At 41.8% G+C, this 27,436-nt stretch overlaps 2 protein-coding genes and 1 pseudogene across 2 annotated transcripts in view; 1 reads left to right on the forward strand and 2 right to left on the reverse strand.

Annotated features, from left to right (window-relative positions):
• Positions 1 to 798: 798 nt before the first annotated feature.
• On the reverse strand, positions 799 to 15,253 carry LOC121175562 (annotated as a pseudogene).
• Positions 15,254 to 15,365: 112 nt separating this feature from the next.
• On the forward strand, positions 15,366 to 16,882 carry LOC121175564 (serine/threonine-protein kinase pim-2-like). The gene is given in 6 exon segments (XM_041029378.1): positions 15,366 to 15,387; positions 15,466 to 15,560; positions 15,853 to 16,047; positions 16,212 to 16,389; positions 16,507 to 16,683; positions 16,812 to 16,882. Coding segments are annotated over 6 exon segments (738 nt in total).
• An 861-nt stretch (positions 16,883 to 17,743) lies between these two features.
• The window catches only part of LOC121201021 (fatty acid synthase-like), a 35,610-nt gene continuing 25,917 nt past the window's right edge, over positions 17,744 to 27,436 (reverse strand). Inside the window, exons 30-42 of the mRNA XM_041066621.1 lie at positions 27,195 to 27,314; positions 26,744 to 26,866; positions 26,289 to 26,512; positions 25,978 to 26,179; positions 24,522 to 24,673; positions 24,195 to 24,286; positions 23,688 to 24,082; positions 22,576 to 22,767; positions 22,004 to 22,231; positions 20,860 to 21,071; positions 20,489 to 20,587; positions 19,897 to 20,148; positions 17,744 to 19,301 (exon numbers count right to left, since the gene is read on the reverse strand). Coding sequence (XP_040922555.1) covers positions 19,164 to 19,301; positions 19,897 to 20,148; positions 20,489 to 20,587; positions 20,860 to 21,071; positions 22,004 to 22,231; positions 22,576 to 22,767; positions 23,688 to 24,082; positions 24,195 to 24,286; positions 24,522 to 24,673; positions 25,978 to 26,179; positions 26,289 to 26,512; positions 26,744 to 26,866; positions 27,195 to 27,314 — 2,429 coding nt within the window. The 3' untranslated portion in view covers positions 17,744 to 19,163. The remainder of the gene's footprint in view (positions 19,302 to 19,896; positions 20,149 to 20,488; positions 20,588 to 20,859; positions 21,072 to 22,003; positions 22,232 to 22,575; positions 22,768 to 23,687; positions 24,083 to 24,194; positions 24,287 to 24,521; positions 24,674 to 25,977; positions 26,180 to 26,288; positions 26,513 to 26,743; positions 26,867 to 27,194; positions 27,315 to 27,436) is intronic.

Consider the following 27,436-nt stretch of genomic DNA (forward strand, 5'->3'; position numbering starts at 1 on the left):
ACCTGGACTAATCAGATATCCGCATGGTGTGTTCACAACACTGTATGATGTCATTTTGTGAACAGTTCACTATAAGTCAGGCTTTCAGTTCTCCTACAACAGGTTATCTGTCTGGTTAATACAACTACTTCATTTTCTACTAACTGTATTTGAAGTACTGCAGGATTAAAGTAATAACTGCTTGTCAACATTGTAGATGAGAGATTGCTCGTTACCTAAATGGCACGTGGCAGGTGACTGTTGAGGTTGTGAAGCCAGATAACATGATTCGCTTGTTTGTTGCATTGAAGCTGCAGCACATCACAGAAATACAGCTGATCTGCACCAAGACAAGGTGCTCTGTGATTTTTAACAGCAACCACATTTCCAAATCCAACAGTTATAGTAGAGAGGTTACAACCGTGCATAATGATATTTCATTAGTATATAGGTTTATGAGTATTTCAGGAGTGCTGATCTGGTCTTGCTCTTTGAATTATAAACAAACCCCTCCATAGACTGTGTGGTCTTTGGAGGTCACTCAGTGCCAATTCAACATTATTACTCTCAATTGTGAAAACACTTCTTAATCACATAAGACGGCTTGCTTGATTTACCCAATAAGAAGATAGCAGCTAAGTGCTCTGATAGGTTAGGGAGAGTGTCTATCACGTGACTTGACCAATGGGATTTGAAAAGGTGCAGTAAGGAGGAATAAGGAGCTTTTAGGATATTATGTCAAAATGGCACACAATGTAAACATGCTGTTTGCAACGACATAAGGTATCATATACTGTTTAACTTTTCTGTAAGTTAAACCTACAGTGTAAACTAATTGGAGGAAGAGGCCCATTTTGGGAATGTTGTGGAATTAGTGGGAGGGTGAAGGGTGTGCTTGGGTGGGGCTTATCTAGCCCTCCCTTGCAGTGACCCGCGGCTCAGCCAGTGAGCTGTGGATGATGCTGCTGATGGACTCCACCCCCTCTCCCTACCAAGGTACGGTGGTCACCCTCGATGACATGGACCGACACCTTGCCATCATATACCTGACAGAAAACACAGACAGGGCTTATTCAGCGTTTAAGTAGAGAGGAATTCAAAGATTTTGTTTGTCACATACACAAGTATGTGTATGTGGGCTGGCATATTGAAGGGATGTGCTGAAGGCTAATGTGCAATAATAACAAGCACAATAGGGCTAAAAATAAAAAATAAGGATGAGGGTGAAAGTTTGAGTTTTCAATTCCAGTGGACAAACAGAGAGGAATGAAGATCAGCACATGTAGCAATGGTGAGAGAACAAATGCAGCAGTAAATGTATTTTTTACATTTACTGCTGCATTTAAATGTATTCTTTTGGAAAAAACACATAAGAAATACCTTGACACTCAAAGACTCTACAATTTCAAAATCAGTAAAGCATAAAACACTGTATCTTCACCAAGTTACACACAACTATGTTGTCAAAAAAAGACTTTTTTCCTTCTGAATATCTGATGGTCTCTGATGATATCTGATGATATATGAATTCATAAAACGAGCTAAACTTAAAATAGTTTGGCAAAATAATCTTAACCAGTTCTTTCCAGACCTTTGAACAATATCTCATGATTTTCATCAGCAAAGTTGCTGCTTTTGGTCTGCTCCATGCGTACTGTAGGTCACATGAAAATTCAGCAAACTCCATCCACTGACTAAGACAGTGACATGCAGTTAAAAGCTCTGGAAAAAAAACTAATAAGGGGAACTTGAGTTAAGATTAGCTTGTCAAACTACCATTTCACAGCCTTCACACTTCTCTTTTGAAAAGCCTATCTTGCCTGTGCACTTGTATACACGTTACTTCACTGAGCTTGTTGTCAGTTTCCAGGTCTTGTTCGTACTCGCTGCTGGTTTTGGCCCGCAGCAGTGTCATGTTGCCATGGTATTTTGTGGCGAGCACATAGCTATCAGCAGCCTTTAGTTTGTAGTAGAAGGTGGTGGCAACAAAGTGCAGCGAGTCTCGGCTAATGTTCTTGTGGCTGGAGGTGATTAGGTCCACCACCACGTTGACATGGGCCTCCAGGTCTGATAGCGAGAGAAGAGTCTCCAGAAGCTGCAGAGTAAGAGGAAAGAGCCAGAGGCAATTTGGATGAAGAACATTAATTTATAAATGTTCATTAATTTATAAAGTGACATAATATTTATCTAGTGATGATAAAGACCACAGAACAGGATATAAACAAGGACAGATGGCTGGCCCCACTCCCATCTACTTCTTCTTATAATATCCTATTGATCTTTATTTTGCCATTATAGTTTTGAGCTGTTGTACATTCAAACTCAAAACTAATTGAAATGCCTGGCTTTTGATGTTTTACATGATAACTATTACACTGATAAAGCACCTGGAGGTGTTCAAAGCAGATGAAAATTTTCAGTGAGCGACTGTGTGTGTGTGCACCTGTTGGAGACTGTTTACATTATTGTACTCGATGCCGGTGAACTGCTGGATGAAGGCGCACAGGGTTTCGTGTCAGCTTGGCTCTGTAGCTCTGAAAACCAAACACTGAGTTGACTGAGTGAATTTGACATCATCATCAACCTACAGTTACTTAACATCTCATCATTAAATGCATACATATTCACCTTTTAATTTCTTCTGTGTTGGAACAACAAATCAAATTATTGATACTTTGTTTTATTTGTGGTCCCACTCAGCTGAGGCTGTTTAAATCTTTCTAATACAATGAAATGTGTGAACTCACCGTGGATTCACTGACTTTTGTGTGCATGTGAGTGTATTGGGGTTTTTTTGCCATCTCACCTGTGTGTACGCTGCCACATAGGAGTGTGATCCATCAAAGAGAAAGAGGTACTCCACAGACTGGCTCTGGGTCTGCAGCTGAGAGCACATTTCAAATGCCACGCAGGCACCAAAGGAGTAGCCATTGATTCGATATGGCCCCTCCAGCTGAACCTGTCTGATGCAGGTCACATAGCAGGCCGCCAGGGACTGGATGTGCTGTCCAGAGCAGCAGCTGGGGGAAAAGGGACAAACTCAGGTGAGCCTAGTTGGATGTCATGTGATCATCGTTCACTCAAGGAAACACTCAAGCTAAGTTTGTTTGTATCCAAGGAGGGAGCCATTCAGATAGTGAAGGGTGGCCTAGCTCCTTATTAACATATTAACATCTGCCACAGGTAAAAAACTATCGAGACTGTACTCTCAAATTTGTTGTATCTATCCTGAGTGGTTTGAACACACTTATTAAGGGTTACTTTGGACAACAGTGTTTGGTAAATGAATGTGATGTACTGGTTGCCTCCTCTTGGCCATACATAAGTCTAAATGGGTGTTTGTGACCACAGTACCTTTCGTGCACTGCAGGCCATAACAAGGCACACTGAGCTTGGAGGCAAGCGTCTTGAAGGCCCTCAACAGGAGCCCTCAATAGGATTGACCAGGAAAAGTGGCCTCTCCTGGCTCTGAATCTTGTTGAGTGGTGTCACTGTGAGGCCGCTGGGGTTGACTAATAGCTGGGTCAGATCTGACTCCAACAAAACGAGGACGCCATGTCTCTTCGATGCAGCACGGTGAGATTCTGCACAGTTGGAAGTAGCAAAGACAAAAAATGTGCATTCTTTCTGTTCTTAATATCATCCAGGCTGCATCTGTCAAAGCAGAAAGTTTCCAAGATGGTCCCTTCAGTAAAGTCGGTATTATTAAGAGCTTGTAAGCAAGCTCTTAATAATACCATTTCATCCTCCTGGCTTGTTATTGGCCAGCGCAGCTTGCTTATGGCAAATCTCCACACCCATCAAGGAGTCCAATCCCGGGTCAGCCAATGAGGCGTCTGTGTTCAGGCTGTTCACATCACGCACACACAGACAAACAGTAGGTTTGCATCTGCTGAGAAGACAGCAGAAAACATCACCCTTAATTTTAAATTAATGATCCCAAATTAAATCCTGGCAACAAATCAGGATTTTTGAATGTCAGATTCTTTTTCAAAGTTTCCTGCTTTTGATGTTGACCCTGCCATTTCTGGAGTAAGTGAAGTATTAAGATTTAAACACGTTGATCACGCACTTTATATTCAAAGAGGTTGAAACTGCAAACTTCACTGGGACAGCAGGTGGGACTGCAATGCTCTGAAGGTGTATCACTTCTTTTGAGAAGAAATTTGTTAAGATAATGAGGACAGTTTGTCACACAGGACTTCAAGTGGTCTTAGTGTAATTTGTCCCCTCAAATTAGCTAAGGCTAAACCCACAAGTTTGCTACATGTTCTTTCTTGGAGCTTGTTAGGTTTTAACAGTGGCGGTTTTTGGCACGGGCGAACTGGGCAGCCGCCCGGGGCAGCATCACATGGGGGGCGGCACAACCACGTGTAAAAAAACATTATCTGTGCCACAAAGTGGTTTTCTATTAATATTACTGTGTGGGGAATTGGCAAATTGGCGCCCCTTGCAGCTGCAGGTGCCCTTGCTTGCTGAGAAGGTGCCGTGCTCAGAAGCTGTGTGAGGAGGGGGGCGCGGGGGACAGTTCACCTCTGGGTCTCCAGACAAGCAGTGAAGAACAGATGAGAGGAGGCAAGAAAAAGCAAAAGCGGCTGAAGAAAAAGAACTTGGAGGGACATCACAAAGAAGAGAAGGGCTCAGGTTTTAAGGAGTGTCAGAGGAAAGGTTTAATTAATTGTTCACAGGCACAAGCGTTTTTCATTGTTCATTAAAAAAAAGAAAATTAGAAGTTTTCATATGAAAATGTATAGTTTTTGTCTTCATTCATGGATTATGTTAAACTACTGATACAGAATGATACAGATTTTCAGATATTCTTTACAATGATGTTTAAAGGACAGAAATGTGAATATTTTTTAATTAAAAGGCCCCAGCCCAAGCCTCCCTCTGTCGGGGTTTTGCTTTTATACCCTTCCTCTTCAGGCTGGCCATCACTACTAGGCCCCAGCCCAAGCCTCCCTCTGTTGGGGTTTTGCTTTTATACCCTTCCTCTTCGGGCTGGCCATCACTACTAGGCCCCAGCCCAGGCTTCCCTTTGTCTGGGTGTTGCTTTTATACCCTTCCTCATCGGGCTCGCCATCACTGCTAGGCCCCAGCCCAGGCTTCCCTCTGTCTGGGTGTTGCTTTTATACCCTTCCTCATCGGGCTCGCCATCACTGCTAGGCCCCAGCCCAGGCTTCCCTCTGTCGGGGTTTTGCTTTTATACCCTTCCTCATCAATGTATCGATATTAGAAAATGTGCTTTGTAATTTGTAGTTTTGAATACTTAAGTATGTTTAAAAGCAAGTACTCTAGTACTTTAACTCAAGTAAAATTTTGACAGAGCAACTTTCATGCGTAGTTGACAAGGACTATCTATACTTCAAGACCAGTGCTGGGGTTGAGTATTTTGTTCACCACTGCTGACACTTCACATTTTCATTTTGTTTTTACTTCTACAGCTTTCGCGCAAATCTGTTCCAAATCGCGCAAAGCTGTTCCAAATATGTCAGTCGCCTTGATGACTCATCTCTGCTTATGCCTTGATCAAAACTGTTAAAATAATTCATAAGACCCTTGCAAGCAATTCCAATTGAGAGAGCGGGTTTTATTTTTCCTTTCCAGTGTCAATCACGCCTGAAAAGGCTCCTCAATTATATTTACAAAAAGAGTACTGGACACTGACATCGGCTCCCTGATCATTTTCAAGAGAGGAAAGTGTTATCCTCATTTTTGAAAACAAGGTGGCAGCAGTTGCCAATATGTGGAGCTGTAAGGAAAAGTAATACAATGACTGCTTCAACAAATAATATTTGCTTTGCTTTTGAAAGGAGAAACATCCAGAGTTATATATTACTTTATGTTTTGTAGTTGATAAAAGTCTAATAAGTGTTTGAGGGTATAGGCTATGAGGCAACTCAAGCTGGTATGAATTCAAACTCTACTGAATCTGTTTCAATCAACACCTTTTTCTCCTTAGCCAGTCTTTTTTGTCACCCTTCCATGTCTTCTTCTCCTCCTCTTCTTCCCCAACACTGTCCAGGCAGCATGCAGACAGAACTGAGTCATGGCGAACCTGAGGCCAGTGTCTCCCGTTACTTTATCTCCAGAGTCAGGACCTCAGGTACACATAAATGATGACTTTTGGGCCAGATCATGGTTCAGTAGCACATTTTTCCATTTCTGGGCAAGCAACTGCATAGTGGTTCAAAATACTTTTTTGAGTTCAGTGTGTTTATGTGGGTCATAGCTGTGCAGAGCATTTACTGCATGCTGTGGACGCTCTGTTAGTATTATTATTTTCAGTCACACAGTCACTGATCCAAAATGTTCAGTAGTTACAATAGAGCCTCATTGACCGTGGCTGAATTTGTGGGCCATGTGCCCACAAATGCTTTGAGATCAGACAGGTTTGATTTAAAACAAATGCACACAGGGTCGGGAAGCAAACTACAAGGGTACTGTTTTAGTTTGATATGATCAATCTACTCAGCTGATTGTCAACAGCCCCACCCCCTTACTTACTGTTTCTAGTTGATGATAATGACACTGGCAGATTTAGCACTTGAAATTTACAGAGGTAGGCAAAAGAAAACACTTCATTTCTAGCTGGTGACCAACAGTTTTTACAGCTGAAATTATACCTGTTGCTATCAGATCCTATCAGCTACCAGTTAGTCCTAGAATTACAAGTATGATAAGGAAAAAGTCATTTTTTTTAACATAACATAACCTGATTTCAAACAGTATTTACATTTTCACTTTTAGGATGAGAACTATCGGATGTCTTTGAATTTGCTGGGGCTGCTTGAATGTAAGCTTTCCCAAATTCAATAAAGACAGGGACTTTCACTTAAGTGAAAGCAGTGGGCAGGAGAATGAATGGCAGAAGGCATGAAGATCCAGACAGGAAAGCCAGGTACACACACACACACACACACACACACACTGCTAATTGACAGCGACTCAGAGCAGAAGGTGGTCTCCACTCCACACTGCGCAGTGGTGGCATGACAATTAGGCCTCTTGCTGCAGTTCACAGCCCGTCTCTCACTTCTTATGTCATTTATCATTATGTCATGTGTAACTCACAAGATTAGGCAAAAACACATATTTGCCTGGTGATTTTATCCATTAGCACTTTCTCAATTTTTCTTCAGAAACTTTATTGGAACACAGTGTATGTTGTATCTTCTTGTACTATACAGAAAATTAAACATGCACTTAATACATTACATCTTTTAATCACAATCAACACGAGTGTATAGGAAAAAAACGTAACAAATAAAAATTGTTTTTTGTTTTTTTGTTTATTTTGAAATTTTAATTGAAGGAGAAATGTGGGGAAACCGGAGCACCCGGAGTAAACCCACAGTAAAGGGGAAGTGAGTGTTGGGGTGGGGTATGGGTTGTGGGGTTTTTTTTGGGAGGATGTGGGGAAACCGGAGCACCCGGAGTAAACCCACAGTAAAGGGGAAGGGAGTGTTGGGGTGGGGTATGGGAGTGTCAATTTGAAGCATGAGACATGGTTTTAGGGGTGGGGTTAATGGAGGGGTAATTATTCGTCACAGTGGCTCTTGATGCACCACTGGAAGGGTTTTGTTAAAGCTGAGAAGAACCTGGCAACTCGGGACTTCCTCTTTTGGGATGGGCCAAGGAGGGCACTCAGATGTATCATTAGAGACTTTACAACAGCATCTTCAAAAGATGTGTCTTTTGATGACATTACAGCCTCTAGTAGTTCCTCTGGAGAGCCAAACTCCTTTAGGAGGTCTTTTGTCACAGCCTTGCCAATTTTCGTCGTATTCTTCTTGATTTTTTCGACTTTACGGTCACAGATGTCAGTCTCGTCCAGTGTCTTGTTTGACAGTCGCTCAATGATGTTATTTTTACATATTGTGTTTAAAAAATCTGGTTTGGTTTTCCCTGATTTGACGGCAATCCTCAGGAAAAGACAAGTGATGATTTCTTTTGTCATATCCTCTGATGGAGAAGAGGACTGATTAACTGTTCCCTTACTTTGCTGTTGTTTGACTGACACTGAACTTTTGTAGGGGGCTGGTCTAGGCTCAGATGATGTTGCAGCAGCATTGTCACTTGAAGCACCCGCCACTGTGATCACAAGACTGCTGGAGCTTTCACTGTGTGAAGCTTCATCATCAAGTGATGCACAAACTGAGTGTGCAGACATATGACTGTCGCAATAATGTTTTGTGCGAGACCTCATCGAGCCCAGTGCATTTGGGAGAGTGGGGTGACTCGTTTCACCCTCTGACTCTGCTTCTCAAAGTACATCATTTTCCCTTTCTCACCTTTCTTCCTCTGTTCATCTCTTGTCATCAGCAAACTTCACATGACATTAAGATCGTGATCGTCCTTCCGCCTCATGGCGAAAAGTGAGTATCTTCAGTCTCTGATAGAAGAGGGATGAGGGCCGAGGATTTTGGAGAGTGGGAGAGACGACCATACGGACTGACAGACGAGCAGCAGCGAGGGCAGAGAGTGGAGCAAATGCTAAGACTCATTCACCCTGACAGTTTTTGTGGCACCAGTCAGGGGATCCACAAGACAAAGGGAGACTGACTTTGACCACTTGCACAGAGGCTGCTCTCCTTGACCAGTTCTACCTCCTCTGTGCAGGCAGTGGGGGGGGGCTAGGAAGCCATTTAGCAGTCTGTTCTAGTCACAATACTGGTCCCTGAACCAGGACTTTTTTTTTGCAGACTTTGGTCTCTTTACCCAACATCTGAAGGAAGAATTTGTGGTGTTTTCACCTCTTACCGGAAATGTGTGGGTGTGTACACGTTACATCAGCCCCACCTCTTGAGCAGAGGCTTAATCACACAAACTGAAGAAAACACTGTGTACAGGGCTTTAACACAATTCTTCTGGTTTCCACAGCACACACTGCTTTTATCATGCAGCGTGTTCTATTAAGTCCACAAGTGAGGCGTTAGGGAATGTTTTGAATTAATTGACTCTGTTGTTTGAAGAAATAAATTTATTAGAGCACAGTAAATTTATCAGTGTAAATTCTACTCAAATTGAATAAAATTTTACTCTAAAGAAAATAATAAAAAATTTAACTCTACATGATGATCATTTACTATATGTAGCATTTTCCTCAATATAGACTCAGATTTCCCACAATATGTTTTATTTCCTCCACTAAAGAGCTTACTGTTTTAGAGTTTTTAAATCACAGCAAACAGCATGGGACAACAAACTCGAATCATCACAACTGTATGACATCTGTAGATCAAATGCTTTGTATGAAAAAAAGCTCTGTGACATCAACTACATGAGGTCAGTCTGTTGTGCACACAGTTTTGTATGCATTAAAATGCTGATCAAGACATATTGTTTTGTAGTGCAAAAGTAACCAACAGTAATTGCTCATCTTTAATAGCAACATGGTGGATTTAGAGGAAAAACCAACCTCTCACAATGGACTTTGAGACAAACAACTAAGCCTGGACGATACATTTTTCCATGGTGATGTTTGGTCCACCTAACATCTAAAACCACAGTGTCAGTCGGTGCCTGGAGAGTCTCAGCTATCTCACAGCGCCAGTCCATCAAATCTAAAGACAACATGTTTACCTGGACCACTCTTCACTCTGTTAGGCTCAAACGTCTGCCAACTGTGTGTTATTTGACTTTGGTGTTTCTTTGCCAACGTTTTAGTGACATTTTGTAAGATTTTAAATTGTTTATTAAAGAAACTGTGCTTTGCTTCATAGCGCATTCAGCAGCTATGCAAAAAGTGGTCCAATTTTAAGAGTACATGTGGGATTCATGTTTTTCTAGCAGCCTCTTTGGTAAGCAAATGAACTTGGCCATCAAATGATGTCTAAAAATCTTGGAAACACGGTGAATATTTCTGAGGACTTCACTGGGTCATGAACCACCTTTTGGCGATAGGTGCAGGTCTGCTTCATCAGTACAATGCCTGTTTTCCTCTCTGAAGGGGACTCTTTCAGCGTTTCAGCCTGTAACAGTGGTGGAACTTTTACCTGTTACTGGATTTGTGTGCTCTAAACAAGTATAATGAATTCTGAAAGTTAATTCTAGCAGCTCTAATAGCCATACATGCAGTTATGTCTCCAGCGTGGAAGTAATATTCAGAAAGAGAAGGCTAATAGATACTAAAATGCTAAAGGACTAAAAATATTTGCCTATACACCAGTTTACATATCATTTTTCTCCCATCAATTGACATGAATGAGACTTAAAAACCTAACTACAATAAAAACCACATGCTTGTTTGTGATGGATGAAGGTTCTTCTTCTATCCCTCTGATGCTTCCTTTTGAACAAATTTCAGTCTCCATGCCAGATACCCTCTGCCATCATCTGCACTGTGATAATGTTCACAAAGTAAAGAGTATTATTCAGTTTGAATGAGCAGGTCAAAGTATCTTCAGATTTTTCTCATTAAAACTACACACATGCCTGTTAATGAAGAATTCTTCAATGAAGGATAACAGGTCTGACCTTCGCAGTGCTGAACGTAACTGGGCTTTGTGGGCATACAGAAATGTTAACTAGATCTTTAGTTGATCTAGACTAAAGTTCTGTTCAAGTTCTTCAAATTGTAGCTTAGCAATTACAATTAAATACTTACATTCGGAGAAAAAAATAAAGGTTTAAGAGTCCCAGAGAGGTGAGGAGTAAATAGGTTAGACCTCATTTTTAATGTACTTACATTGCCAGACTTGCTCCTATGATCAGCCAAGTATGGGAACAAGGTGGTGATGCCCTTTGCATAGTCCTCTTGAAGCATGTCTTGAAGGACTTGTTCTACACACACACACACACACACCACACACACACACACTTAATTATATGAGATCCAAACAAAAGTACTGATGGGTAAATGAGACCATTTGCAAAAGGAGGGGTGTTGTACTGAACCATGCCAAGCCAAAAATGTGTATTAGGTGCATTCGCTTGTCACATGTGCAACCAATATCATGCCCATTTTCACTGGGTTTCTATTTACGTACCCTACAGTGGTGGAGCAATGCCGACACACACCCTCCTCTTTTACACACACACCTCTCTCTCCACTGCTGTTCTGCATTTGGCAGGTGGCCGGGTGTTAATGTCAAGCTCAGCTAGTTTATACATCAACCATAGACTGTATAAAAAAATCAAAACTTAAGAACAGTAGTGGATGTGGCCATGAAGTTTACTGTATTTTTCTTCCCACTCAAATGGGGCAAGAGGTAATGACTGCACTCCAAAATTTTGAAATATTAGTCCTTAAAGGTAAATAATATTTTCTGAAACTTACAAAGTACATTAGAAGTAATGCATTGACTGTCTGAAGCAAAGTGACAAAATGTAAAGTGTTACCTCTGTGTGAGCACAGCAGTGGTTGTGTGTGTCTGTGTGAAACGCAGGCAGTTTTAATAATATTCTCCAGAGGATAGCCTGTAAAAGAATATAATTTAACCTGTCTCTAAAATCAATGTATCTTTAACTCTGCTGTATACAGCGCTGTACGCTGCCACAGATACACACAGTGGAGGCAGCAGCCTGGTCAGAGCCAGTGCAGAGACCCACAACATACACCCTTCATGACGCCTGGCTTTGCAAAGTAAATACTGTTTGAAACCAGGTTATGTTACGTTTTTTTTTTTTTTAAACATTTTTTCCTTGCCATACTTGTAATTCTACTATAAGATGAGATTTATTTTGTGAGGATTTGTTTTGTGATTTTTAATTTTTTCTCAGGTTTATTGTTGGTCTTTATTAATGTCGGACTATTTGGCAGAGTGATAAGGAGGTGTGATGTGCCACATCACAGCGAAGTTCTTTTTTCCCATGTTGGCAGCGGATTTGTGGAATGCTCATTGGGGAGTTTGAGTTTTGCAGGGGATTAACTACCGAACTGTGTGCCATGACCAGTGGCGGTTCTACACAGAAACCCCCTGGGCGAGACGCCCTCCGAGCACCCCCCAAAAAAAGAAAAGACATTTCACACAAACAGTGTACATACATAAAAACACAGTTTCTGCATGTAGGTCCCTGTAATGTAAAAATCTGCAGGGCTCTATCTTAATCCAAAACTGTGCATATGAACCTGCTATGTTTCAGCCCTGGATCAACTAACATTATTTCATCAACCACCACAATACTCCATAGAGACTGTCTTGGCCTCCTCCTTCAGGGCCCCTCTCATTGTCTGTGTTGTGTCCAGAGATGGTTTTCAGTCCTCTCCAGACCTCCCTTACATTCCTCTGGTGTAGTTGCCCTTCCACCGTCCTCCTATAGCTGTCCTTGCCTTCTTTGATTTTCCTCTTAATTCAGAAATATTCACATTTCTGCCCTTAAAACATCATTGTAAAGAATATCTGAAATTCTGTATCATACAGTAGTTTTGCATAATCCATGAATGAAGACAAAAACTATCATCTTTATATGAAAACTTTTAATTTTCTTTTTTTAATGAACAATGAAAAACATGCCTGTGCCTGTGAACAATTAATTAAACCTTTCCTCTGACACTCCTCAAAACCCTGAGCCCTTCTCTTCTTTGTGACCGTCCATCCAAGCTCTTTTTCTTCAGCCGCTTTTGCTTTTTCTTGCCTCCTCTCATCTGTTTTTTACTGCTTGTCTGGAGACCCAGAGGTGAACTGTCCCCCATGCCCCCCTCCTCTTTCCCCTTCTCACACAGCTTCTGAGCACAGCACCTTCTCAGCAAGCAAGGGCGCCTTACAGCTGCAAGGGGCGCCAATTTGCCAATTCCCCACGCAGTAATATTAATAGAAAACCGCTTTGCGACTGATGATTTTTTTTCCCCATATGGTTGTGCCGCCCCGGGCAACTCTATGCATTTGCAGACATTTTATAATCCAGTAATGTGTTGTTTACAGTGTTTTGTACAACTTCACAAACTTCGGCATTATTTGCTGCCTGTGTGCTGTTAAATTTTACAGTCTTAAGACAGCAATTAATTCAAGTGTATTGAATTTTTGAATGCACAAATAAAAGCAAAAAAAAAAAAAGCAACAGGATGGTGTTTGGTGGTCATTTCCCCATAAAACTAAATAATATAATAATAAATTTTAACTCTAAAACGTGTAAATAAAACAGTTTGAGCAGTGTCAACACTGCAGAAGAGTTTATCTTGAAATTAACTACATTTTAGAGTTGCACTCTACAATGGAGCGAGGAACACGAGGAGGAGTTCAAGTTTAACTGTTTAAGAGTTAAAAATTCAACTATGCCATAGTCTATTCGATGGTCAGGCATGTACACTCAGATTGAGTTGATTTTAACTCACACAGAGTTTATTCCAGAGTCTTAAATTTGCTGTGTGGAGACTTCCAAAATGTCAGTGTAGTACAGCTCATATACATCAGTGTTATTAACTACACTAACTACAGTTGTAATTGTAAAAATGTGTTTAATGTGTATTGTCATTCACTTTACGTCTCAAGTACGTATAAGGAACGAGATTTCGTTGCACCAGCTCGGAAGATCACAGTAGTTAGAGGTAGAGAAAAAAAACACAATAAAGTACAAAAAATAAATTACCGTAAAATAAGGATAAAATAAAATAAAATACAAAGTATTTACAAAGTGAGTCTTTTGCAGCGAAACTGTGCGTACCTGATAGTGGAGGCTGAGGATGACGTTAATCTGTTTGTCGCACACTGAAGGACGTTACACTGAAAATACGTAGACGAAGCAGAAAAAACAGGGTCACTATCGCAAGCCGGCACAGCTGCTGCTGAACAGAGTGCTGCCATCTTGTAAACCACACACATGAATTAGCATTTCAGTTTTATTAACAATGGAAAGTACATTAGACACACATAAGGAAAACACAAACTCTAATATCTGTTTTGTGTTGTTGTTGTTGTTATGTAACATTTGCAATTTGTTCAAAATAATGAGAAATTCAGATCTACAGTGAAAAAGAGCCCAGTGGTTTGGAGGTTTGCACATTTGTTTGTAAATAGTACAGTAACTGATGCATGTTTTTACCCAGTTAGTGTCATTTTTGGGCTAAAGGACCTCAGGCACATCTGACATCAGATGTCAATTGACACACCAGGACAGTTAGACTGAGTGACACTAGCACTGGTATTAGCTTATGTCTGTGGACAAATCATGAGATTTGGCCCCTAACCATGTTTTGATATGACTGACTGAATAAATAAAGAAATTAGGATTAAGTGTATTTGTGTGTTTAGATTTGACTTGACATTCTTATTTGAATGAGTAGAACTTCATACAGTAGCACATTGTGAGGTCATACTTGTGAGATCAGAACATTCCGGGCACCAGCTAGTAAGAGGACAGGCACAATTCTTTGGAGATTAAACCGTGAAGCTTTACTGTTTGAAAGTCATGGATCCCAAAACGTGGCCGACAACAAGTTCTGTTCGGGCTTCCAACCATCCAACAACCGAGTGAGTAACGAGGACAAACTCTTGGCAAAAACTCTCTCTCTTACTTGTTAATCCATATGATTCAGCTGTCAGGGTAATGATCACTGACACAGTAGATAATATACACCTGACACTACAGGTTAGAGGAGATAAAAATGATAGGAAGATTCATTAAATCTGTGTTTTAGTAATTAATGCTAAATTAAAAGAGGAGATTGAGTCAAATCTCAGAGGGTGATGATCAGCAGCTGAAGCTGACTCCTTAAACTTCATTCTCAGTGAAGTCAGAACATTAATAGCAAAATCACCTGAGATCAGACTTGTGATGACCTTTATGTCTGATTGCAGACACATTGTTTGAGAGTGGTGCATAGATAAATGTGTCCACAGTTTGGTATTACCTCCCAACACTGGTATCTCAACTCTGAAACCAGCTACAAGTGAAGCAAACACACTCACATTCTTTTTCTTGGTCATCACATTGTCTCAGGAGTAACCTTGAGTCTCCCTGCACCCAGCAGTGGAGCTAGAACACAGGAGACCCAGAAGAAGAGAAGCAGGGGGACACCAAGTCCTTCTGCTGGTCCTTCAAGGAAGGAAGAACAGCAAAAGAAAGTCCACCTTTGATGAGAGCACAGAGGTACCAAGGAAGAGAAGCAGAGGGACACCAAGTCCTTCTGCTGGTCCTTCAAGTCCCTCAGCTTCAGCCGGTGTGGATGTGGAGGCATCCACACCTGTTGAGGCTGAAGGGAGGAAGAACGGAAAGAGAAAGTCTGAGGAGAGAGAGGAAGAACCCAGGAAGAGGAGCAGAAAGACCACCACCTCCTCTGAGGGCGCCAGCCACCCAACCACAGATTCCAGTGACAAACCTGGCACCTCTTCATCAGTAAACACTGCCCCCATCACAGCAGAGGTTAGATGAGATTGAAATAGTTGAAAAATGAAGCGTGTGTGTTCCATCGGCTAAGCCAACCAGCTGCTGGCCCAAATGTCCAGATGGTCAAAGTTAGTATTCGAGGTTAGTTTCTCAGTGTAGTCAGTAGAAGCTGTGAACAAGTATAATCAAATTGTCTGTGTTTGTATTTGGTTTCTCCAGGTGCATTTGAGACCAAATATAAGGAGGAGCAACTGCTGGGTGCAGGAGGCTTTGGGTAGGTCTGTGCAGGCTACCGCAGACACGACAACCTGCCTGTAAGACACACACGTGCACGCACATACACACACAAGCACACATGCACACAGATTCATGTAGCCGCTCTTTTAGTAGTACAAACCAACAAAATCTTTTTCTGTCTGGTAGGTGGCCATAAAACACATCCCTGGGTTTGGCGTTATGCGCACAGAAATGGTAAATGATTTGTTCTTCATCCTAATGCCAACATGTCTGGACATCATTTGAATGCTTGGGGTGTTTAACATTTAACAAGGTTTTATTATTTCTTTTCTCTTTGTCACTCCATGTCTAAATACTCTGGATGAAAAGGATTGCCTGATCCCTCTGGAAGTGGCACTGCTGCTCAAAGTCAAACCGGCAGCAGGAGAGACCAGTGCAGCTGTGGCCATGCTGGACTGGTACGATCTAGACTTTGAACTGATTCATGTACTAGAGAGACCAGTCCCTTGCTCGGACCTGATAGATTACATCAACACTAAAGGAGCTTGCTTGCAGGAATACAAGGTAAGTAGATGATGGTATATGTGTTCAGTGTGTGAAATACCCTGTGTCAGCTGGGAGGTCCTGCTGACCTAGCGCAATATGCAATATACAACCTCTGCGTGTCTGTGTTTGTGTCCACATCCACCAGGTCTCACAGTCTACATGTCTCTTTGTCTCTCCCTCAGAACATTGCCAAACAGCTGGTGGATGCTCTCATTGAGGTCCACTCCAAAGGTGTATTCCACAGGGACATTAAGCTGGACAACATTCTCATCGAAACCAGCTCTGATGTTTCACGTGTCCGGCTTATTGATTTTGGCTGTGGCACGTTTCTGTCAGAGGGAAGATACAGTACTAAACAAGGTACACTCTCTTTCTTATAGCCCTGTTCTTCAAGCCAAAGCAGTATCTTTGCTGTCTCTCTCCTCGACCTCCGTCCCTCACCATGTTCTTGTCTCTGTGTGTTGGTGTGGATTATAGGCACCTATCAGTACACCAGCCCTGAGTGGTTCCAGTGTGGGTGGTACAGGGCTGAACCCGCTACAGTTTGGCAGCTTGGTGTAGTACTGTTTGCACTGCTGCATAGATGTCTCCCTTTCAGAGGTGGAACTGAGATCATCCATAGATACCCCAACATCAGAGATAATCTTTCTTTCCGTAAGTCATAAAAACACACAGCCAAACACAGACACACACACACACACAGGCATGCACACACACACACACATACACACACACACACAGTACAGTGTTTGTGTTAAAAATTATTCCACTTTGTCTGTCAGACTGCCGGGGTTTTATACTGAACTGTCTGATCAAGAGCCCAGAAGCGCGACCCACCCTGGAGACACTGTAAAAGAGTATAATTGAAGCTGTTTAGTTTCTTGTATTTTGAGCTTACAACCTTATTTTTAACAGCAAATAACATCTATCTGATCTCAGGGCCACCTCTCATGAGACTCACTCAAAGGAATTTACAGTCAAGTCTGCCATCATGTGGTGAATGGGTGACACCAACACTGGCCAGTATCCACACAGACTTTCTTAACTGTATTCAACAAAGATACGTTAGATGACAGGTCTTTAAAGAAAAACTAATTTTAAAAATCATTGTGGAATAAATGATAGTTAAAGGGTTCCTCATTTTACTGGGTCCCCACATCCAGCTCTGAGAGTGGGCTCCTACTTTTTCAAAATGGAAATTCATCATGGCTTTTGAAGACCTAAAAAAATGAAAGCCATGGGATGTGTTTGAGGAACACAATTGTAAGTAAGAAAATTTTAATGGGCTCTGGCATGAAAAAACTTTTAATAAATATTTCTGTTTTGATACTTCAGTGAGTCACTGTGCCGCCTGGTTAGCTCAGTTGGTAGAGCACGAGACTCAATCTCTTAGGGTCGTGGGTTTGAACCCCACTCCAGATGGCACCACCTTCCAAGGGCTCAGTACCGTAAGACTAAGGTGCATTGTGGATTGGGCAGCAGTCGCCCCTGCGAACTGGGCCTGGACCCAGATAAGCGGCAGATGATGACATGACAGTAAGTCACTGTGTGGTTTCTCCAGTCCCATTGTGTTCCTCACACAGTACATGTTCTCAGCCTGTTTTTACACTATCCATACAGAGGATGTCCTGTGGTTTGTCCAAACAGAAATCAAGACTTTCACACATTATGTTTATTTCTAAAAAAACCCACACAAAATAGTCATAAGTACTTAGAGAGATGCCTTTATTAGTTGTAACAATACATACTGGAAATATTACAACACAAGAGAAGATCATACACTGTCACTTCCTTCTCCTTTTCACTGCAATCAGTCACCACCTTTGCCTCCAGTCACGTGACCCTTCATAGACCAGATAAGAGGCCTCAGAAGTCAGGCTGGCTGCTGTTTTGTGGGACTGGAATACTTGCTGAGGGTTATGAAACCAGGTGAATTCATGGGAGTCAGAGACAGCTTTTTCAGCTAAAATCCCATTACAGTGGGGATACCCTCCCCCTGCTGTTCAGACCAGTTATGTCCACATACAACAAGCACCTTACTAGTCATTTAGAACCTAAAAGCTAATTTAGGAAAAGATGCAAAAAATTAGTGAGACAGTTATGTGTGTAACAAACCTATTCAGTACATCGCTATGGGTCTATTAAAAAACTGTTAACTTTCACTGGTTTTCACCAAGTCCACTATTTGTTTGCACCCAATTAACTCAACAGGTTAATCAGGCGAGAACAGTCGACCTGGACTAATCAGATATCTGCATAGTGTTTTCACAACACTGTATGATGTCATTTTGTGAACAGTTCACTATAAGTCAGGCTTCCAGGTCTCCTACAACAGGTTATCTGTCTGGTTAATACAACTACTTCATTTTCTACTAACTGTATTAGTACTGCAGGATAAAAGTAATAACTGTCAACATTGTAGATGAGAGATTGCTCATTACCTAAATGGCACGGGGAAGCTGACTGTTAATGCGCACAAATAACAGACTGAGAGGCGAAGCCAGATAACATGATTCACTTGTTTGTTGCATTGAAGCTGCATCACATCACAGAAATACAGCTGATCTGCACCAAGACAAGGTGCTCTGTGATTTTTAACAGCAACCACATTTTAATGTCCAACAGTTATAGTAGAGAGGTTACAACCGTGCATAATGATTTCATTAGTATATAGGTTTATGAGTATTTCAGGAGTACTGATCTGATCTTGCTCTTTGAATTATAAACAAACCCCTCCATAGACTGTGTGGTCTTTGGAGGTCACTCAGTGCCAATTCAACATTATTACTCTCAATTGTGAAAACACTTCTTAATTACATAAGACAGCATACTTAATTTACCCAATAGGAAGATACCGGCTAAGTGCTCTGATAGGTTAGGGAGAGTGTCTATCGCGTGACTTGACCAATGAGATTTGAAAAGGTGCAGTAAGGAGGAATAAGGTGCTTTTGGGATATTATGTCAAAATGGCACACAATGTAAACATGCTGTTTGCAACAACATAATGTATCATATACTGTTTAACTTTTTATGTAAGTTAAACCTACAGTGTAAACTAATTGGAGGATGAGGCCCATTTTGGGAATGTTGTGGAATTAGTGGGAGGGTGAAGGTTGTGGTTGGATGGGGCTTATCTAGCCCTCCCTTGCAGTGACCCGCGGCTCAGCCAGTGAACTGTGGATGATGCTGCTGATGGACTCCACCCCCTCTCCCTCCAGGAAGGTACGGTGGTCGCCCTCGATGACATGGACCGACACCTTGCCATCACATACCTGACAGAAAACACAGACAGGGCTTATTCAACGTTTAAGTAGTTAGGAATTCAAAGATTTTGTTTGTCACACAAGTATGTGTGTGTGGGCTGGCATGTTGAAGGGGATGTGCTGAAGGCTAATGTGCAATAATAACAAATACAATAGGGCTAAAAATAAAAAAATAAGGATGAGGGTGAAAGTTTGAGTTTTCAATTCCAGTGGACAAACAGAGAGAAATGAAGATCAGCATATGTAGCAATGGTGAGAGAACAAATGCAGCAGTAAATGTATTTTCTTTTGGGAAAAAAACATAAATACCAAAAAACCTTGACACTCAGACTTTTTTTTGTCAAAAAAACGACTTTTTTCCTTCTGGATATCTGATGGTCTCTGATGATATCTGATGATATATAAATTCCCCAGGTGTTGATGTGACAGGTTTTGGTCTGCTCCATATGTACTGTAGGTCACATGAAAACTCAGCGAACTCCATCCACAGACTAAGACTAATAAGGGGAACTTGAGTTAAGATTAGTTTGTCAAACTACCATTTCACAGCCTTCACACTTGTCTTTTGAAAAGCCTATCTTGCCTGCACACTTGTATATGTTACCTCACTGAGCTTGTAGTCAGCTCCCAGGTCTTGTTCGTACTCGCTGCTGGTTTTGGCTCGCAGCAGTGTCACGTTGCCATGGTATTTTGTGGCGGGCACATAGCTATCAGCAGCCTTTAGTTTGTAGTAGAAGGTGGTGGCAGCAAAGTGCAGCGAGTCTCGGCTAATGTTCTTGTGGCTGGAGGTGATTAGGTCCACTGCCACGTTGACACGGGCCTCCAGGTCTGATAGCGGGAGAAGAGTCTCCAGAAGCTGCAGTGTAAGAGGAAGGAACCAGAGGCAATTTGAATGAAGAACATTTATATAGTGATGATAAAGACCACAGAACAGGATATAAACAAGGACAGATGGCTGGCCTCACTCCCGTCTACCTGTATGACTCTTCTTACAATATCCTATTGATCTATTTAATTTATTTTGCCTTTCTAGTTTTGAGCTGTTGTACATTCAAACCCAAAACTAATTGAAATGCCTGGCTTTTGATGTTTTACACGATACCTAATACACTCATAAAGCACCTGGAGGTGTTCAAAGCAGATGAAAACTTTCAGTGAGCGACTGTGTGTGTGTGCACCTGTTGGAGAATGTTTACCTTGTTGTACTCGATGCCGGTGAACTGCTGGATGAAGGCGCACAGGGCTTCGGTTTCAGCTTCAGACTCGTTCCCTGGTGTCAGCTTGGCTCTGTAGCTCTGAAAACCAAACACTGAGTTGACTGAGTGAACTGGACATCATCATCAACCTACAGTTACTTAAAATCTCATCATTAAATGCATACATATTCAACTTTTAATTTCTTCTGTGTTGGAACAACAAATCAAATTGCTGATACTTTGTTTTATTTGTGGTCCCACTCAGCTGAGGCTGTTTAAATCTTTCTAATACAATGAAATGTGTGAACTCACCGTGGATTCACTGACCTTTGTGTGCATGTGAGTGTATTGGGGTTTTTTTGCCCTCTCACCTGTGTGTACGCTGCCACATAGGAGTGTGATCCATCAAAGAGAAAGAGGTACTCCACAGACTGGCTCTGGGTCTGCAGCTGAGAGCACATTTCAAATGCCACGCAGGCACCAAAGGAGTAGCCGGCGATTCGATATGGCCCCTCTGGCTGAACCTGTTTGATGCAGGTCACATAGTAGGCTGCCAGGGACTGGATGTTGTCCAGGGGAGCAGCTGGGGGAGAGGGGACAAACTCAGGTGAGAATGGCTGGATGTCATATGATCATCATTCGATGGAAACGCTCAAGCTAAGTTTGTGTGCATCCAAAGAGGAAGCCATTCAGATAGCGAAGGGTGGCCTATCTCCTTATTAGCATATTAATATCTGCCACAGGTAAAAAAACTATAGAGACTCTACTCTCGGTTTTGTTGTATCTATCCTGAGTGGTTTGAACACACTTATTAAAGGTCACTTTGGACAACAGTGTTTGGTAAATTAAGGTAATGTACCGTAATTTCCGGACTATAAGCCGCTACTTTTTTCACACGCTTTGAACCCTGCGGCTTAAACAATGATGCAGCTAATTTATAGATTTTTACGGGCTAACGAGCTTCATGCTGCCAAAACATTTAGCCTCGTCACATCAGACCAATGAAATTACCAGTCACAGTGGACCAATGAAACTGTTCGAATTAAATGCACTCGCGCTAAATTCTTCAGAAAGAGAGACTGAGACAGTGTGTGACAAAGTAATTCTGAGGCTTTTCAACTCTGACAGTGAAGAAGACGACTTCAGTGGTTTTAGTTCGCAGGAGTGAGAGGAAGATAGCATCAATGACTTTTCTGGTAGGCTACTGTATTTTTTATTTTTTTAACCAGCCATTTTACTGCCATGTTACTGCCGTGTTACTGCCATGTTACAGGCACTGTTAGGAAAAAAGCATTTATTTAATTAAAAGTTAAAAAAATCTTTTAGTGTACCATCTTTCTGTGTAAATATCTCATGTTACAAAGTAGACACCTGCGGCTTATAGACAAGTGCGGCCTATATATGTACAAATTCTTTTTCTTTTTAGTGAGTGCGCTCAATAGTCCGGAAATTACGGAACTGGTTGCCTCCTCTTGGCCATACATAAGTCTAAATGGGTGTTTGTGACCACAGTACCTTTCGTGCACTGCAGGCCATAACAAAGCACACTGAGCTTGGAGGCAAGCGTCTTGAAGGCGACAATGGAGCCCTCAATAGGATGGACCAGGAAAAGTGGCCTCTCCTGGCTCTGAATCTTGTTGAGTGGTGTCACCGTGGGGCCACTGGGGTTGACTAATAGCTGGGTGAGATCTGACTCCAACAAAGCGTGGATGCCATCCCTCTTCAATGTAGCGCGGTGAGATTCTGCACAGTTGGAAGTAGCAAAGACAAATAAAAAAGTGTATTCTTTCTCTTCTAAATATTATCCAGGCTGCATCTGTCAAAGCAGAAAGTCTCCACGATGGTCCCTTCAGTAAAGTCGACTTGTAAGCAATGCGGACAGATACCAGCCTGTATATAAAACTGCATATTTTGGAACTACCCAAATATTGCAGCCCACTTAGCCCTGTTAAAAGGCGTGATGAGATTCAACTAAAAAGATGTATGTGCACTGAATGAATAAAAATTAGTTTTCATTATTAATAAAAATAAAAAAATAGTTTCATTCATTCATTTTTAACCAATTGAAAAGCAGCTCTTAATAATACCATTTGATCCTCCTGGCTTATTATTGGCCAGCTCTCGCAGCTTGTTGATGGTGAGCTGACGGATCTCTCTCATGGCCTTGACAATGTCGTAGTCACGCTCCAGAGTCTGGCGAATCTCCACACCCATCAAGGAGTCCAAGCCCAGGTCAGCCAATGAGGCGTCTGCGTTCAGGCTGTTCACATCACGCACGCCTGAGGGTGAAGGACGCAGTGAAAGTTCTGCGAGTTTGGCCTGATCAAATTTAGCTCAAGACAAAAAAACAGCTAAGAAAACGCGTCTCTCTTTGGTATCAGAGACAGTGATGTAAAACAAATGAATGATCTGGAACTGTAATTTAGGTCAGGGTTTGTAATATTATTTTAGGGCTGGACATGATTTTTCATGATCCAATATCATTTCTTAAAATCCCAAGAGGCGGTTACTTAACTGTAACATTTCCAGTTGATTAGTTCCAATCAACTTTAAGTGTAACCTAGTGGGACAGTGAGAAGCTGGTCTGCTGATAAGTTCTTTCAGTTCGTTTCCTGTGGAAATCAACAACTGTTTATATCCTGAACCTGACCAACGCAAATAACTGTCTGTCCCTTTGCTTTAATTATTACAAACTAAACATTGTTCTCATCCAGGAAAAGTCTAAGAATATTAAAATTCTACCTTGTGGTTTTGGAAAGATCTTGTTTTTTTCGATTATGTGGTTTACTGTGGATCCCTGATACTTTTGTTTCTGCACATAGATGAGTGTATGACCCTTTTTAACTGTGTCTCAATCAAAGTCAAACATATTGAAAGTTAAGCATTTTGAAGCAGACATAATATACATGGTGTGTTTTCTGTGAGCAGGCCAGGTTTCACAGCACATAAGTTTGGTTAGAATAGGTTAGTATACTTCAGCACTTCCAGCTGGTCAGAGTTGACAAAAATATACAGTGGAACCTGTCCAGTTTTTCCATGAGCTGTGTCTATGTACTTTACCTCCTGTGTGTGTGTTACATATCTTCCACATCATTCTACTTTAGATTCTAAAAGACCCTTTTTAGCCACTGGTTCCTCCTCATCTAAGTATACTGTGGAACTTTTTGGTGGAAGTGATTTTGTGTAGCTTGGCTCTTACCTAGAATGTGAGCTACAGCATCCACCAAGTCTCTCTGGCTTCCTGCATCGCTCTTTACCACCGTTCTCTCTGCCAGGACGAAGCTGGACATCACTGGCTGCTGCTGGCTCAGGAAGAGGTCCAGCACCTCCATACAGGATGCAATTCGCTGTGGCAGGGTGCCACCAATCACTGTGTCATTGCCACCCATAGTCTCCAGCACCACGCCCACATCGCCAATGGCACCCCACTGGACCGCCAGTCCGGGTAAGCCATCGTAGCGGCGCTTTTCGCACACGCGCTCCATGGTTGAGTTGGCGTAACCATAGTTGCTTTGGCCAGCATTGCCACGCCCGCAGCTGACTGAGGAGAAGGCCACAAAGTACCTGAGTTCTGGACACAACCTCCTTGTCACTCTGGAGAGGGAATGGAAATGAATGCAATGAGATGAAGAAGAAAGAACCAAATAGCATAATGTAATTAAAGTTCCCTAAATTAAACTGAAGGGTAACTCAGCGTGTGCCTTACTTGTCCAGGTTTACAGTGCCATCATATTTAGGTTTGTTCACATCAAGGAAGAGCTGAGGGGTCAGATTCTCCAACATGCCATCTTTCAGCACCTGATAATGACAAACATGTGAATGGAGTTTCATGAAATTTATCAAATTTAAATGGAAAAGCAGTTTTCGAGAAAAACATGTACATAGAGTTCGTAGCCAGTGTTTTCTACATTTGCAACGACAACAAAAAAAAAAGTGTGAAAAAGAGCGTATGATGTTGGACTGAAATGCTATTGGTGGTCAAAACATGAGCAGAGTTGAAAGGAACTGATGGTGAGGTGGCTTAGTGTGTTACCATGGCGAGGTGGAAGACGCCGCCCACTGGGCCCAGTGTGCCAGCTTCAGCAATGAGCTGCTCTGTTCCCTCCTGCGTGCTGACATTGTTGGTCGACACCAACACCTCTACGCCTTGACTCCGCCATTCACTTACTCGCTTTGCCTGATAACCTAGCAGCAGTTACAAAGTAAACTGTGAGAACAAACAGTTACAGCAGCACATGGTACATCAGCTTGTGTCATTCATGATTCCAGAGCAAAGTTTCAAGTCTGCATCATGTACAGTGCAGCCAGATTTTAAGATAGTAATGGATGTATCTGTGGCAACCCCTGTGAAATGACTGCACAGAGTTATTGTATTTTATGACTGGCCATAAACACAAGATAATTTAATTGGCTAGCTAATTGGCTAACAGTCTGTTAAAAATAATGATCTGTGTGGCCCTCTGTATGTCCCTCTACCAACATCTCAGCTAATGATATGATATCAATATCAAATCACAGCTGGTCTGAAAAATAAGGAAATGTGGCTCCTAAGCACTCACATTAATTGTTTTTTGTATCTTACGTGGCTTATTTAACCACTTTTTCTGTGAGCAAAATAACAATTAGCCTCAATGTCAAATTTGATTACTGCATTTCATGGCCATGAGCAGTACAGATATGTTATCATTTTCAACAGTACTGCATTAAAAACAGAAGCACAGATAATATTGACTCAGTTAAAAATAAGAAATTGAAGCATTTCTCAAACATTTGCCTCCTTTTAAAAACTGTTCTACAATAATGGCCTAATGCAAATGTATTAAAGGATTAAACCATTTGAGGCTGATTTCACAACTGCAAACAGGGCACTGTGTATCACACTGTGAAAGGGTCCTGTCCCTTTTCACTTGGCCCTGTTTTACAACAATACAAGTGGTTTTTGGGTGTTAATGTAGTCATTCATTAGTCAGGTTATACAAATGACAGAACACAAGTTTTTGTAGTTTGCGTTTGACAAGTTTATGTTCTGCTGAAAGGCTTCAGCCATGTTGTATGTATTTTTGTTCCATGTGTTTGTGATGTTTCAGCTGCTTAATAAATGAGAGTGAAAACAGGTGTGCATCACTGATGCTGTGTTCATGTCATATCAGAAGTATCAATTATTTATAACAATCAATCGATTATCAATTTACTAAATTCAGGCTCATAAGTATCATTTGTAATTATCATTATAAATATCAGATTTTTCTTCAGTCTGATATATCACACGTGGCATTTAATAAGACAGAGGTGCCTGAAAACCAAATAAAAGTTATTGCCTCACATCAGCTAAAGTGCATCGTTCAAAGTAATTAAATCTAAATTGAATGGATATGCTCAATGCACAATATACTGATCCTCATAGGTTGAGAAGGTAAAAGGCACGGCACTGGTCTATAGTTGTAATAGCAGCAGGAAAGAAGGTAGCAGCTTGTGTCATTGTGCATTACCGTTCCTGATGCCTGATCTGGAAGTCAGCACCAGTTTGCGGGCTCCTCTCTCCATCAGCCACTGAGCAAGCTCCAGACCGAAGCCCCCCAGTCCACCAGTGATAATGTACGAATGGGAGCCAATGCAGAAAGTGCGACAGATAGCTGGAAGAGACAAAGGTGAGGCAGTCTGGACTGCTGCACCCTTCTCCTCATGACGGACCTATGTGAAGAGAAGAACCAGTCAGAGGATACATACTGGTGTGATGTAGTATGTTACTGGGTCTACTCTTTCTAATGAACACGACAGGTTGGTCAGAGGTGAAACTAACCTGCAGAACGACTTTGCCAATGTGCTTCCCCTGAGCCATATATCTGAATGCTTCCTCCACCTGATCCCTCTCAAACACCGTGGTCTTTAGAGGCTGAACCACACCTCCCATAATGCCTTCCTTCAGGAGCTGGGACACTTCCTCCCACTCCCGGTTACCCTCTTCAAAGAGAGCATCCAGCAGGATGCCGTGGAATGCTACATTCTTCAGGAAAAGAGCCATGCCTGGGGAGATCATGATGACAGGCTCGGACATAACCAGGGCCTCAGGACTAAATTTTGAGCAATTCTAATTTCTAATATTCATCTAAATGATATTTAAAGGAACATGTAATTACTTAGTTTATATATATTTTTAAGGCTACTTCTAAACTTAAAGGAGCAACTGACACTTAGCACACTTAGCACACTTAGCACTAAAGGCCTGAATGTGAAATCATGGAGCTTCCTACTGACCCAGCGGAGAGTTGTTGGACAGGTCGTATTTGCCAATCTCCAGGAATCGTCCGTGGCGGGCGAGGCAGCGGATGCTAGCCTGCAGCTTCTCCTCAGCCAGAGAGTTCAGCACCACATCCACGCCTGAATCACACATATAAATCACAATTAATCACACAAAGTGCACTTTGTGCGGTGGTGCTGTGATCTGAGAGTCTGAGTGGCTACTTTTTCACAAACACAACTCTTTCTTAATAAGCTCAAAGAAAACTGCAAAGCTGTGCTGTATGTATGTGCTTATGTATGCTGTGCTCATCTGTCCACTGTGTCTAGTTTAGTTCAAGCCACTTGAAGTAAACTGGACATTTAATCATCAAATCTTTATTTTGTTGCAGCTGGTGTAAAGCTAACCATGTGATCTCGGAAATACAGAAGAGAAAATATGTTAAAAATGTGAGTGGGAAAAGTTGACCTTTGCCATGTGTGTGGAGCAAGATGTGTTGTTCAAAAGAGGTGTCTCTGGAGTTAGCAAAAGACTCTGCCGAGAGCTCAGGGAACCTCTCCTGGAGGTAGGCCCGCTTCCCTGCCGAGCCTGGTGACACAACACAAAAAAAGAGTAGGGTTAAAAAGGCTTATTACATTTCATTTATTATTAATTATAACTAGGACTAAGTGACTTATAATACACTATATCTCAGAGAGTGAGACAGTATC

This window comes from Toxotes jaculatrix, chromosome 21 (genome assembly GCF_017976425.1).
Source record: "Toxotes jaculatrix isolate fToxJac2 chromosome 21, fToxJac2.pri, whole genome shotgun sequence".
Classification (NCBI taxonomy): Eukaryota; Metazoa; Chordata; class Actinopteri; family Toxotidae; genus Toxotes; species Toxotes jaculatrix.